The 14,853-nt window shown below is 44.4% G+C and overlaps 1 protein-coding gene across 1 annotated transcript in view; it reads right to left on the bottom strand.

Annotated features, from left to right (window-relative positions):
* Nucleotides 1-2,690: 2,690 nt before the first annotated feature.
* LOC110489589 (tumor necrosis factor receptor superfamily member 11A) overlaps nucleotides 2,691-14,853 on the bottom strand; it is a 23,962-nt gene continuing 11,799 nt past the window's right edge. Inside the window, exons 6-9 of the mRNA XM_036943718.1 lie at nucleotides 9,071-9,255; nucleotides 8,841-8,890; nucleotides 7,798-8,758; nucleotides 2,691-4,632 (exon numbers count right to left, since the gene is read on the bottom strand). Coding sequence (XP_036799613.1) covers nucleotides 4,316-4,632; nucleotides 7,798-8,758; nucleotides 8,841-8,890; nucleotides 9,071-9,255 — 1,513 coding nt within the window. The 3' untranslated portion in view covers nucleotides 2,691-4,315. The remainder of the gene's footprint in view (nucleotides 4,633-7,797; nucleotides 8,759-8,840; nucleotides 8,891-9,070; nucleotides 9,256-14,853) is intronic.

Raw genomic sequence — 14,853 nt, 5'->3', positions numbered from 1 at the left:
ATGCTCAACCATCAGATCAACCAGACACTCTTCTTTAAGAAGTACACCATGCTCAACCATCAGATCAACAAGACACTCTTCTTTAAGAAGTACACCTTGTTCAACCATACGATCAACCAGACACTCTTCTTTAAGAAGTACACCATGCTCAACTATCAGATCAACAAGACGCTCTTCTTTAAGAAGTACACCATGCTCAACTATCAGATCAACAAGACGCTCTTCTTTAAGAAGTACACCATGCTCAACTATCAGATCAACAAGACGCTCTTCTTTAAGAAGTACACCATGCTCAACTATCAGATCAACAAGACGCTCTTCTTTAAGAAAAAACACCACCTCTTTATTCATCCGTGACGCATAAGCAACATTCTCATATCCTACCTTCTCTCCTACGGCGACCAGAAACTCCTCCACAGTGACAGTAGCTTCAGTAACACACCTAAAGCCATGCCGAAGTGAGGTCGACATCCCCGCCAAAGCCAGGGCAATTTTCGACAAGAAAAACAATATATTTAATTCTACCACAACAAATAAAATAAAAAAATAATTACCTTAATCATGCATAGAAAAAGGAAAACCACCAAGAAAAGTAAAACAAGAAGGAAAAAACAGGCGATCTACCTCCAGACAACACTCGCTCATACAATTCCCAGCATGCACCAAACACTCCCAGCATGCAGAGAGACATTGTTACATCATGCCAATTAAGCAAATGTAATTTGATTGATAGAGAAGGAGAGATAATTATAATAATTTTTAGCTCAAATCAAGTACAGTATGGGGTTATTGTTCAGGGTCAGGTGTGAGAGGTGAAAGGTCCCTGACCTGTAGTAACCCTCAGAGGTCAGTGTCAGCTGCAGTCCCGAGTGGTATAGGCTCTCTCTGCTGGCGACTTGAGGAAGTAGCTGAACTTCTTAAACATGAGCTGTAGGGGGCACTTTATGCAACACAATCAGATCAGTGATCACTACCCATGGGGGCACTGCATAGGCTGTCACACCTAGACCTGTCAACACACACACACACACACACACACAAAACATCTTCTTGTACAAGTGCTCAGGGCATCTTTGCTCCATTTCCAACCCCTTAATGTTGGTGGCTAAGCCATTAGACACTCACACTGGTACATGCTTAGATCCAGTCTCCATGCAACGGGGTGCAGACACACACACATACGCAAACCAGGCCCGAAATCAGCGTTACCAACCCTTCTCATGTGGTTGTAGAGAAGGTAGACCAATCTGTCTCTGTGCTTAGAAAGCAAATATCCTCTGAGAGACTTCAGAAAACCCCTCTTCAATCAGTCTGTCTTTCTGCCACAGTAATGGATGTGTTAGAGAACTCTGTGTGTGTGTGTGTGTGTGTGTGTGTGTGTGTGTGTGTGTGTGTGTGTGTGTGTGTGTGTGTGTGTGTGTGTGTGTGTGTGTGTGTGTGTGTGTGTGTGTGTGTGTGTGTGTGTGTGTGTGTGTGCATTTGTGTGGTAGTGGCACCGAGGCCCACCAGCAGAGGAGGGTATTTTCTGTTGTTTGTGAAAACAGGAAGTTATAACTAGTCTGCACATGGTTTAAATGAGATGTCCTCAGCTGCTTCTACAGAACAGAAGAGAGAAGTGTATAATATAAGGCTGGTTTCTTGAACAGTTTATGGTTGGATAACATTGGCACCTAACTATGATAGGATTCCACCTAGTGCAGGATTTACACAGACACACACACACACACACACACACACACACACACAAACACACACACACACACACACACACACACACACACACTGCATTCCCTGTAGGGATGAGGTTTTCTGGTTTGATGCTGGTGACACAGGGCAACAGATGCTCACCTGGAAACTACCAGAAACATCTCAGAGAGAAACGCTGAAACTGGAATATTTTCAGCTGCTGTTTAGACAGGCTTGAATTACACCTGAGGTGAAACAGAACCTGCATGGGAGTGTGAGATTCATTTCTTACAGTTTCTCTCATGTCGGGGCCTGGGTTTTACCTGATGATGTGACACTAGGTTTTCACAGTCAAGTCACAATGGTCAGGTGAAACTTGATGCCCAGCTAATTTAAGGAGCCTCCTTAAAAAATAGAACTTCCTCTATGGTCCTACTTGGCACAGAATGAGAATACTGTTACTATTCAGATAGACATTTTGTGAGAGTTGCTCTGTGACATAACTCTCCTCTGATGAAAGAGGGACTTCATCTGCAGCCTATCAATCGTTCATTAACAATTTGGAGGCATGACACACACACACACACACACACACACACACACACACACACACACACACACACACACACACACACACACACACACAAACAAACAAACCAGGCTCAAAATCAGCTTTGCCAGCCGTTCTCATGTGGTTATAGAGAAAATAGTCCAATCCTAAATGCTACGCTATCTAAACTTGGCCTATGCTTTGTTGGTCCTATACTGCCAGCTGGCAGTCATCTTGTGTGATAATGAAAGACTGTCAGTCTGTCTGTCAGCATTGGGACAGTGACAGAAACTGAAGCCTGGCCGCATGTGTAATTAGCGTTGTTTTCACAGCCATTATGGCTCTGAGAGAAGATGAATAACTATTCATTGTAATTACCAGATAGTAGACAGTAAACCATGAAGTAACAGTACGACTGCTGTCACAATGGGGCTTGATGAAAAAACACACTGAATTTTTATCAAAACAGTTCTGTCATTTATTGCAATTTGATTTGAATCAATATGTACATTTTATTTACAGATATGAACAAGTTAAAAGTTTCCACTTTCAACTCCTGAAAGCTATATTTGATTAGTTAGCTATTAAATACCTGGTTTCAGACCTGGACTTGTGGAGCCAGATTAACAAACTCTCAGTTCTTAATGAAGGTCAATAATAAATCATGAGTAGGTGTTTAATTATCTCGGTGGGTGAATCCTAGGTCTCCTGCTGGGCACAAGATTGTTACCCCTCTGAGCTAAAGCTAACACCAGTCTTTTTAAACACGGTTACTCACAAGAGTGTGGATCACCAAACCACTTCCATGGTTTTTATAGTAAGACAATAAGGTCTTTGGTTCCAGAGATTTCTTAATTAGTCCTACACCTGACAGCATAAAAAACATTTACAAAACAAACATTTACATGTATATTATACACTGAGTCCACAAAACATTAAGAACACCTGCTCCTTCCATGAAATAGACTGATCAGGTGAGTCTGGGTGGAAGATGTGATCCCTTATTGATGTCACTTTAGTGTAGATAGTGTAGATGCCCACAATGCCCACTGGCTGCAAAAGACATGGATTCGTTTAGGGGGCATTACGGCCACACAAAGGGCATGGATTCATTTAGGGGGCATTACGGCCACACAAAGGGGATGTAGCCGGGAAATTTGAGGCATTATCAAGTGCTTGTCAAATTGTGAACGAGAGACTGATGAAGTGTGTACATCCTGCACAGAAAAACAAAGCAGAGCTCATGCCTTTAATGCAACTTTTTTTCAAATGGTCATTAGAGTTGCATCATGCAGCCTTAAAATGTATTAGAAATCAATACACATAGCCCAACATTTGTATCACAACTAAAGTTACACAAATAACTCTAAATGAAGCATATGAGAGTACTGTACCTGATTCTTTGTTAACCTCTCAACACAGAATAGCACCATGTCATTATTATTCAGCTTTATTCCATTAGCCCATTGTTCAATTATATTCTTCATATTATAAAATATAAAATGATGCCACGGAATTCTAAACAAATCTTGTCTTCTAAATGAAATAGTGCAGCCCACAGCCATATGGCATAGCCACATCAGGACCTAACATAAAGACAACTCAGTATGCTATTCTGTTCTTCTGAAATAGTCTACATTTTCTTCATATCATGTTTCTTTAGACCTGTCTAAAATAAATAATGGATTTACTGTGATGGTTTAGGCTATATTACATGGATTTATTCCATTTTTAAAGGTCTGCATCAGTGACTTGTAGGAAGTGGAAGCCAGGAGACGCTGAATGTGTTTATGTTAATTAACAGTCAATTACTGTGAGACAGGCAGTTATTTGCTTGACAATCACCAGCTGACAAAATTTCATGACCGCCAAAGCTCTACATGAGACTATTGAGAAACAACCACAAGGGCAGATGAGGATCACAGTCCTCCAGGTTCCAAGTCTATGGCCCAGTTCCAATACTTAACACCTACCCAGGAAGACCGTGGACGATTGTTTGGAGTAGGTCGTAGCAGTAGATTTTGGACAGGCTTCGCTCCTCTCGTGGTTTAATGGTACACTATCCACCATTTTCACGTTTCAATTCTCCCTCGGCCACTGATCAGTCACTTCCTGAACCGGCAGGTTGTCCTCCTGCCGTAGGGGGTTATGGGTAATGGAGTTTACTGAGGACGCCACTGACGAATGGCTGACGCTTTTGGAGGAGATGGAACTATGGAACATCGGAGCTCTCTCATTGGCCTGTTCCTGGACGGGGCTTCCGAACGCATCGTCTGGCCCCTCCCCCTCGTTGCCTAGAGACGTCTGGCTGACGTAGACGACGATGACGTCAGCGTTGAAGTTCATCACCTGACCACTAGAGATGAAGGTGGTGTTGTTGTTCCCCGTCACCTGACCTGAGAGAGAGAGAGAGAGAGAACGAGAGAGAGAACAAGAGAGAGAGAGCGAGAGAACAAGAGAGACAGCGAGAGAGAACGAGAGAGAGAGAGAGAGAGAGAGAGAGAGAGAGAGAGAGAGACAGAGGTAAGGGGTCAGTTTAGCCAGCATGTTAGGGGCAACCCCAGATGACTAATAGCCAGTGGGCGTGATGATGATGGTGCACAGTCACCACAGAAAGACCGTGGTTGGCTGCGGTACCTTTGACCATAGTCCTGGTCAAGGACATCCTAACCATATCCTTGAACATCAGGGTTTCAGTGTGACAAGCAGTTTTCATTCCATGTGAAAATGTACAAATTTATTCAAACCACCACTTAGACAGAGAAGTACAGTTTGTCAGAACATGATCACAGACGACATGTCCTGTTCACTACAGAAACAGATACTGTCATTAAATCTGACATTATACAGTGGCAAAGAAACATTTGTAGTGAAATTTGATCTGATCTTCATCTTAGGCACAACAATAGACATTGTGTGCTTAAACTAATTACACACAAATTATTGTATTTTTCTTGTCTATATAGAATACATCATTTAAATATTCACTGTGTAGGTTGGAAAAAGTATGTGAACCCCTAGGGTAATGACTTCTCCTAAAGCTATCAATGAGACGAGATTGGAGATGTTGGTTAGAGCAGCCTTGCCCCATAAAAAACACTCACAAAATGTAAGTTTGCTATTCACAAGAAGCATGGCCTGATGTGAATCTTCTCTCTTTTACAAAAGAGATCTCAGAAGACCTAAAGTTAAGAATTGTTGACTTGCATAAAGCTGGAAAGAGTTACAAAAGCATCTCTAAATGCCTTGATGTTCATCAGTTCACGGTAAGACAAATTGTCTATAAATGGAGAAACCCACTGCTGTCCAAAAAAAACATTGCTGCACATCTGAAGTTTGCAAAAGTGGCTTCAACAGAAGAAAATACACCTTCTGGAGTGGCCCAGTCAGAGTCCTGACCTCAACCCAATTGAGATACTGTGGCATGACCTCAAGAGAGCAGTTCACACCAGACATCCCAAGAATAGTGCTATTTTGTAAAGATGAATGGTCCAAAATTCCTCCTGACCGTTGTGCAGGTTTGATCCGCAACTACAGAAAACGTTTGGTTGAGGTTATTGCTGCCAAAGGAGGGTCAACCAGTTATTAAATCCAAGGGATCACATACTTTTCCCACCCTGCACTGTGAATGTTTACACAGTGTTTTCAATAAAGACATGAAAATGTATAATTGTTTGTGTGTTATTAGTTTAAGCAGACTGTATTGTTGTGACCTAGGTGAAGATCAGATTTCATTTTATGACCAATTTATGCAGAAATCCAGGTAATTCCAATGGGTTCACATACTTTTTCTTGCCACTGTAACTTCCAGCTACTGTAGCATCAAGCCTTGCCGCCAGACACCACACTGAGCCATCGGAACATTCAAATGAAGAGGAACAAACTTCCATCTGTTCCCTTATTTCCATATTCATAGATCACACTACTGATGGCATTTATAAACACGACCGGAAACTTAGACATCCATGTCTGATGTCGTCTGCTGCCCATTTCAACACACCTCCTCCTCCTTTCTATCCCTCCCTCTCGCTCTCTCGCTCTCTCGCTCCCTCTCCCTCTCTCCCTCTCCCTCTCCCTCTCCCTTTCCCTCCCTCTCCCTCTCCCTCTTTCTCTCTCTGCATTTTTCTTTCCTTCTCTAGTTCCTTTAAAAAAAAACATGTTTAGAGGTGCAACGAGACCCCAGACTTTCACTGAGTCACTCTTCACACATTTTTATACACACAGACACACATGCACACATTTATCATAACCTATGTGTCAGTGTCTGGAATCACATCTGAAATAATTGACTGGAACTGTAACACCAGTCTGGCCAGGAATACCTGCTGTCTCTGTGTACAGTAGACTGTTTAGAGTTGAACTACCCTAGGGAGGCAGATAACATAAACCGTACACATGGCATAGTAAGAATAGAAAAAAACTTTCTGACCACACGATTGTGAAACATTTCAGTCTAAAGTGGCTTCCTCTCTTCATGTCCTTTCCTTCTTCCTTCCCCATGTGATCATGTGATCATGTGATCATGTGATCATGTGATCATGTGGAAGAGGTGTCCTTGCTTCGCTCTCTGTACTATTCTCACCCATCCTACAGCTCTTTGTGAAGGAGAGGAGAGACACAGAGAGGAAATCTCAATAGACTGTTGAGATGCAGCCCCTGTCTCTCCCTGTCTCTCTGAGGTGTGAGCCCATGTTTAACCTCTGAGCGGGAAGTCCAGTTGATTACATGTTATTACTGCATTATGGGAAACTGTGTTTATTTGCTTACTACTGCCTTGGGGCATAATTCAAGTACACAGTGATTGATGAGAGTTTGAAAGTGTGTGAGTCTGGGTATTACTCAAGGGCTGGGTATTCAGAGCACATCTTGTTTCAATTACACCTGTGGTCACTTTGAATAACCCTGTGGAACTCTGGGTAAACAGGAGTGTTGTGTGTGAGCTTACACTCCGAGAGTTAAACACCCACCCATGCACACAACCACACACAACCACACACAACCACACACACACACACACACGCACGCACGCACACACACACACACACACACACACACACACACACACACACACACGCGCACGCACACGCACGCACGCACTCACGAACACACACACACACACACACGCACGCACGCACACGCACGCACGCACGCACGCACGCACTCACGAACACACACACACACGCACGCACGCACACACACACACACACACACACACACACACACACACACACACACACACACACACACACACACACACACACACACTGAATGTTACAGCGTGTAATCACTGGCTCATCACACACATTCCTACTGTGTGTGGTCCTTAAGACAACAGGAGGTCATTAGGTGGAAACCAATACATACATTTTGGAGGAACAACATTGAGATTTCAGAATAGCCTTTTCACAGTCCTATACAATAACCCAGGTCCAATAAGCCAGGAGAAACACCAGTGGATATATGTATCTTTCCTCTTTAACAATGGTTGGAATGTATAATGACACGTGTATTTAGCCTTTTCTTATGAGTGTGGAACTGCTAGAACTCTGCGCTGTATCTACCTGAGGTGAGTGCTGGTTCCGTGAGTTGACTCTGGAGGCTCTCAGGGGCACAATCCAGCTCCGAGCCCCCAGACGAGAGCTTGTTTCCCCCAATGTCCCTCCAAGAAAGTCCCTGGTTTTGCTCACTGCTGGAGGCTTCAGAGGTCAGCTCGGATTGCCGGTCACCCACAGTTACAGAGGTCACCGAGGGGTAAGGAGATATAGTGGAGGTCAAAGGGGGCGTGGCTTTTGTGGTGAGGGTGGAGCTTATGCTGCAGTTCAGTCTGTATAGCTCCTCCCCTTTCCCCTGTGAGCTGTCAATAAGCTGACCTTTGACCTCTGACCTGACTTGCGTCAGCGGCGGGTAGAGGTCACATGAATGGTCAGTGGGGGAGAGAGAGGAGGAGATGGGAGAGAGGGAGAATGGGGAGGAGGTATGGCTGCTCCTCTCAGAGCTGTTCACTTGCAGACCCTCTACCACCTTGGCCCTCTCCCTCCCTCCATCTTTCCTTTCATCCTTCTCTCCCCCCTTGCTCTCCCCCTCTCCTCCACATGAGCAGGTCCCGAGGGTTCCAGGGTTGACAGCCTGGCTACAGTCTTCATTATCCCCTACCTCTAATGGTTCCCTGACAGACAACACACACACACAGGAGCCAGCCCACAGTGGAGACACACACACATCCTCTGGTACAACCTCCTCACACACACCATCCTCAGAAACCTCCTCTGCCTCCCCTGACCCTTCACTCCCCACCCCCTCATCCTCCTCCTCCCTCCTCTCCTCCTCCTTCCTCTCCTCCTCCATCTCTTTGGAGGGTGGCAGTTTGACCCGGTCACCAGGTGTAGCTGTAGGACAGGTGTGTGGGGTTTCTGAGGGGCTGTGAGCCAGGCCAATAAGACAGGTTGTCTCACGCAGAGTGCCGCTCTGACCCTCTAGTCCCCCTCCCACGATGCCACTGTGGTAGAGAGGGGCCAGAGTCTCCTGGAAAGAGAGACAGACAGATTAGACTATTTGTAAACTGTTAATGCGTGTCATCTTGACGACTAAAGAGAGTCTATCTTACCTGCTGTATCCTGGTCCTTTTCAGATTCTGGACACATGATCGTAAATTCACTGTGAGACGTTAGAGGATGACATTAGTCAGTCATTTCGCTCATTAGTCAGTAATTTCACTCATTAGTCAGTCATTTCGCTCATTAGTCAGTCATTTTATGCCAAGACATATTTCTATAAAAGCAAAATTCCCTCAACATCATGGTCATACATAACAAATGTGATCTCTGCCTCAGGTACCTGAGAGTAGTCGAAGTTTTTCCTTGTAGCAGAAGAGCAGGAGGATGAGGAGACAAAGGACAGTGATGACTGACAGAACCCACAGTAGGACCCAGGAGGTAGAGGCACCAGAGAGATGGGGTCCACATACAGCATCAGTCTGGTCGCTCCCAGTCTGCTTGTCACTCTTCCCCAGATCGTTACAACTGGGAGGAGAAAACACAGGGGAGGACAGGACACAGGGGAGGAGAGGACACAGGGGAGGAGAGGACACAGGGGAGGAGAGGACACAGGGGAGGAGAGGACACAGGGGAGGAGAGGACAGAGGGGAGGAGAGGACACAGGGGAGGAGAGGACACAGGGGAGGAGAGGACACAGGGGAGGAGAGGACAGAGGGGAGGAGAGGACACAGGGGAGGAGAGGACACAGGGGAGGAGAGGACAGAGGGGAGGAGAGGACACAGGGGAGGAGAGGACACAGGGGAGGAGAGGACAGAGGGGAGGAGAGGACACAGGGGAGGAGAGGACACAGGGGAGGAGAGGACACAGGGGAGGAGAAGACACAGGGGAGGAGAGGACACAGGGGAGGAGAGGACACAGGGGAGGAGAGGACACAGGGGAGGAGAAGACACAGGGGAGGAGAGGACACAGGGGAGAAGAAAACACAGGGGAGGAGTGGACACAGGGGAGGAGAAGACACAGGGGAGGAGAAGACACAGGGGAGGAGAAGACACAGGGGAGGAGAAGACACAGGGGTGGAGAGGACACAGGGGAGGAGAGGACACAGGGGAGGAGAGGACACAGGGGAGGAGAGGACACAGGGGAGGAGAGGACACAGGGGAGGAGATGACAGAGGGGAGGAGAGGACACAGGGGAGGAGAGGACACAGGGGAGGAGAGGACACAGGGGAGGAGAGGATACATTGTCATTATTTCTGTTTTTAGCAATCCAGGCATTCCATCTCTCTTTATCTCTTTTTTATTTTCTCTGCTCTCTCTCTATTCAATTCAATTTGAAGGGCTTTATTGGCATGGGAAACATATGTTTACATTGCAAAAGCAAGTGAAATAGTTCACGAAGAAAAGTTAAATAATCAATAAAAAATCAACAGTAAACAAGTTTCAAAGGAGTAGATAGATTTCAAATGTCATATTATGGCAATGTATAGTGTTATAGTGATGTGCAAATAGTTAAAGTAAAAAAGAGACAATAAATAAACATAAATATAGGTTGTATTTACAATGGTGTTTGTTCTTCACTGGTTGCCTTTTTCTTGTGGCAACAGGTCCACTAGCATGTTACATGTGAAACAAGAGGGAAAAAAACTCTAGACCACCTTCACTCCACACAGAGTTGCGTACAAAGCTCTCCCTCACCCTCCATTTGGCAATTCTATCCTCCTGATTCCTGCATACAAGCAGAAACAAAATTAGGAAGTACCAGTGACTAGCTTAATACGGAAGTGGTCAGGGGACGCAGATACTAAGCTACAGGACAGTTTTGCTAGCACAGACTGGACTATGTTCCGGGATTCATCCGATGGCATCCGATGGTACACCACAACAATCACCGGCTTCATCAATAAGAGCGTTGATGACGTTGTCCCCACAGTGACTGTACGTACATGCCCTAACCAGAAGCCATGGATTACAGGCAACATCCGCACTGAGCTAAAGGGCAGAGCTAAAGGGCAGAGCTGCCACTTTCAAGGAGCGGGACAGGCAAAGCGTAAATACAGGACTAAGATTGAATCCTACCACACCAACTCCGGATGTGGCAGGGCTTGATAACTATTCCAGACTACAAAGGGAGCCCAGCCGCGAGCTGCCCAGTGACACAAGCCTACCAGATGAGCTAAATTACTTCTATGCGCGGGTCGAGGCAAGCAACAATGAAACATGCATGAGAGCACAAGCTGTTCTGGACAACTGGGTGATCATGCTCGCAGTAGCCGATGTGAGCAAGACCTTAAAACAGGTAAACATTCACAAGGCTGCAGGGCCAGACGGATTACCAGGACGTGTACTCCTAGTATGCACTGACCAACTGTCATGTGTCTTCACCGACGTTTTCAACCTGTCCCTGGCCGAGTCTGTAATACCTACATGTTTCATGCAGACCCCCATGGTACATGTTCCCAAGAACACCAAGGTAACCTGCCTCAATGATTACTGAAACGTAGCACGTCTGTAGCTATGAAGTGCTTTGAAAGGCTGGTCATGGCTCACATCCACAACATCATCCCACAAACCCTGGACCCAGTCCAATTTACATACCGCCCCAACAGTTCCACAGATGACTATATTATAATCAACAATGAATGCCCCTTTCCACCTGGACAAAAGGAATGCTTACATGATAATGCTGTTCATTGACTACAGCTCAGCATTCAACACTATAGTGCCCTCAAAGCTCATCACTAAGCTAAGGACCAGAGGAGTAAACAACTCCCTTTGCAACTGGATCCTGGACTTCCTGATGGGCCACCCCAGGTGGTAAGTGTAGACCACAACACATCTGCCATGCTGAACCTCAACATGGGGGCTCTTCGGGGGTGCGTGCTTAGTCCCCTCCTGTACTCCCTGTTCACCCATGACTGCGTGGCCAAGCACGAAAGCTGGGCTTTACGGAAGAGTGCCCAGAAAAAAGCCATTGTTTAAAGAAAAAAATAACCAAACACGTTTGGTGTTCACCAAAAGGCAAGTGGGAGACTCCCCAAACATATGGAAGAAGGTACTCTGGTCAGATGAGACTAAAATTGAGCTTTTTGGCCATCAAGGAAAATGCTATGTCTGGCGCAAACCCAACACCTCTCATCACCCAGAGAACACAATCCCCACAGTGAAGCATGGTGGTGGCAGCATCATGCTGTGGGGATGTTTTTCATCAGCAGGGACTGGGAAGCTGGTCAGAATTGAAGGATGGTGCTAAATACAGGGAAAATCTTGAGGCAAACCTGTTTCAGTCTTCCAGAGAATTGAGACTGGAATGGAGGTTCACCTTCCAGCAGGACAGTGACCCTATGCATACTGCTAAAGCAACACTTGAGTGGTTTAAGGGGAAACATTTAATAGACTTGGAATGGCCTAATCAAAGCCCAGGCCTCAATCCAATTGAGAATCTGTGGTATGACAACGTCTTAGGGCTAGGCGTCCAGCTAGTGGGACAAATTCCGGTGCAACTGGTGGGTGCGCAATTCAAATAAATAATCATAACAATTATGGATATTAAACATTTAGGGACATACAAGTGTCTTATATCGGCTGAAAGCTTACATTCTTGTTAATCTAACTGCACTGTCCGATTTACAGTAGCTATTACAGCGAAAACATGCCATGCGATTGTTTGAGGACGGCACCTCACATCAAAATGTTTTTCCTCCGGCACAGGTTTTATAAATTCCCAAATTCCTCCGACACAGGTTTCAGAAATATTCACTTACTTTTTGAAAATATTCCCCTGATTTGTCATCCAAAGGGTCCCAGCTATAACATGTGGTGTTGTTTTGTTAGATAAAATCCTTCTTTATATCCCAAAAAGTCAGTTTAGTTGGCGCCATCAATTTGAGTAATCCACTCGTTCAACATGCAGAGAAAGGAATCCAAAAATCTACCCCTAAACTTTGTTTCAACAAGTCAAAATACGTTTCTATTTACTCCTCAGATACCCTGAACTGTAATCAAACTATAATATTTCTTTCGGAAAGATGCGTCTTGTCTTCATGGCGTCTTGTCTTCATGGCGCGCCCAAACACAAATTTCCAAGACTCTGTCCCTGTACTAAAACGGATGTTTCTTAATCGTTTTGGAAGTTACAAGCCTGAAATCTTGAACATAGACTGCTGACACCCTGTGGAAGGCATAGGAATTGCATCCTGGGAGCTATAATTATGCCCCTAAACTTTCCATTGTAATTTCTATTGTATGGTCTCTCTCAAAAAAAAACATTCTGGTTGGTTTTTCTTTGGATTTTCTCCTATCATATATATTGTGTTATATTCTCCTACATTATTTTAACATTTCTACAAACTTCAAAGTGTTTCCTTTCCAATGGTACCCATTATATAAACATCCTGGCTTCAGGGCCTGAGCAACAGGCAGTCTACTTTGGGTACGTCATTCAGACAGGAAGTGGAGAAAAATGGGGCCTAGCCCTAAGAAGTTTTAATGAACCCATCCAACTTGAAGGAGTAGTTTGCCTTGAAGAATGGGTACAAATCCCCGTGGCTAGATGTGCCAAGCTTATAGAGACATATCCCAAGAGACTTGCAGCTGTAATTGCTGCAAAATGTGTCTCTACAATGTATTGACTTTGTTTTCTTGTATTATTTCTTGCTTGTTTCACAATAACAAATATTTTGTATCTTCCAAGAGGTAAGCATGTTGTGTAAATCAAATGATACAAAAATCTATTTCAATTCCAGGTTGTAAGACAACAAAATAAGAAAAATGCCAAGGGGGGTGAATACTTTCACAGTTCACTGTATAGCCTCGTTATTGTTATTGATCTGTTGCTCTTTAATTGTTTACTTTTGTTTATTTAGTAAAAACCCATTGTTGGTAAGTAAACATTTCAAGGTAAAGTAAACACCTGTTGTATTCGGCGCATGTGACAAATATAATTTGATTTGATTTGAAATCTTGCTGCTGTGATGGCACACTGTGGTATTTCCCCCAATATATATATGGGAGGGAGGTTATCAAAATTGGATTTGTTTTTGAATCCTTTGTGGGTCTGTGTAATCTGAGGGAAATATGTGTCTCTAATATGGTCATACATTTGGCAGGAGGTTAGGAAGTGCAGCTCAGTTTACACCTCATTTTGTGGGTAGTGTGCACATAGCCTGTTTTCTCTTGAGAGCCAAGTCTGCCTACGGCAGCCTCTCTCAAAGGCAAGGCTATGCTCACTGAGTCTGTACATAGTCAAAGCTTTCCTTCATTTTGGGTCAGTCACAGTGGTCAAGTATTCTGCAACTGTGTACTCTCTGTTAAGGGCCAAATAACATTCTAGTTTGCTCTGTTTTTTGGTAAATTCTTTCCAATGTGTCAAGTAATTCTCTTTTTGTTTTCTCATGATTTGGTTGCGTCTAATTGTGTTGCTGTCCTGATTTTCTCTGCCCTTGTTTGTGTCTGTGGTCAGAGCCCCAGAACCAGCTTGCTTAAGGGACTCTTCTTTAGGGTAATCTCTCTGTAGGTGATGGCTTTGTTATGGAAGGTTTTGGAATCGCTTACTTTTAAGTGGTTGTAGAATTTAACGCTCTTTTCAGGATTTGGATAATTAGCGGGTATCGGCCTCATTCAGCTCTGTATGCATTATTTGGTGTTTTACGTTGTACACTTGTTGTTTGTGTAGATAGATTTTATAACGTCATATGTTTATCCCTCAGCACCACAGGCCTTTTTGGGTTGGAGGGTTTGTATTTTGTCCTTTAGTTCATTCAATGCAATTGGAGAATCCTGCAATTGGAGTTTCTGGTAGTCCTCAGTAGCTGATTCTAAGATTTGTAATTGATCATGTACAGTATATGTTTTTGCTGTTTGTTCTTTGTGATAGAGCCAAAAATAAGTGGTTTATCCACACATCTACATCTTGGATAGATAACTCTTCGTGTTGTTGTTTGTTTAGTGTTTTCCTATTTTCCCAGAAGTGGTTAGAGTCTATGGATTCTTCAATTACATTGAGCTGATTTCTGACGTGCTGTTCCTTCTTTTTCCGTAGTGTATTTCTGTATTGTTTTAGTGACTCACCATAGTGAAGGCGTAGACTCAGGTTTTCTGTGTCTCCATGTTTTTGGTTGGACAGGTT

The sequence above is a fragment of the Oncorhynchus mykiss genome, chromosome 15, assembly GCF_013265735.2.
Source record: "Oncorhynchus mykiss isolate Arlee chromosome 15, USDA_OmykA_1.1, whole genome shotgun sequence".
In the NCBI taxonomy this organism is placed as follows: domain Eukaryota; kingdom Metazoa; phylum Chordata; class Actinopteri; order Salmoniformes; family Salmonidae; genus Oncorhynchus; species Oncorhynchus mykiss.
Note: the sequence above shows the minus strand (reverse complement) of the source record. Positions and strands in the feature narration are given on the sequence as shown.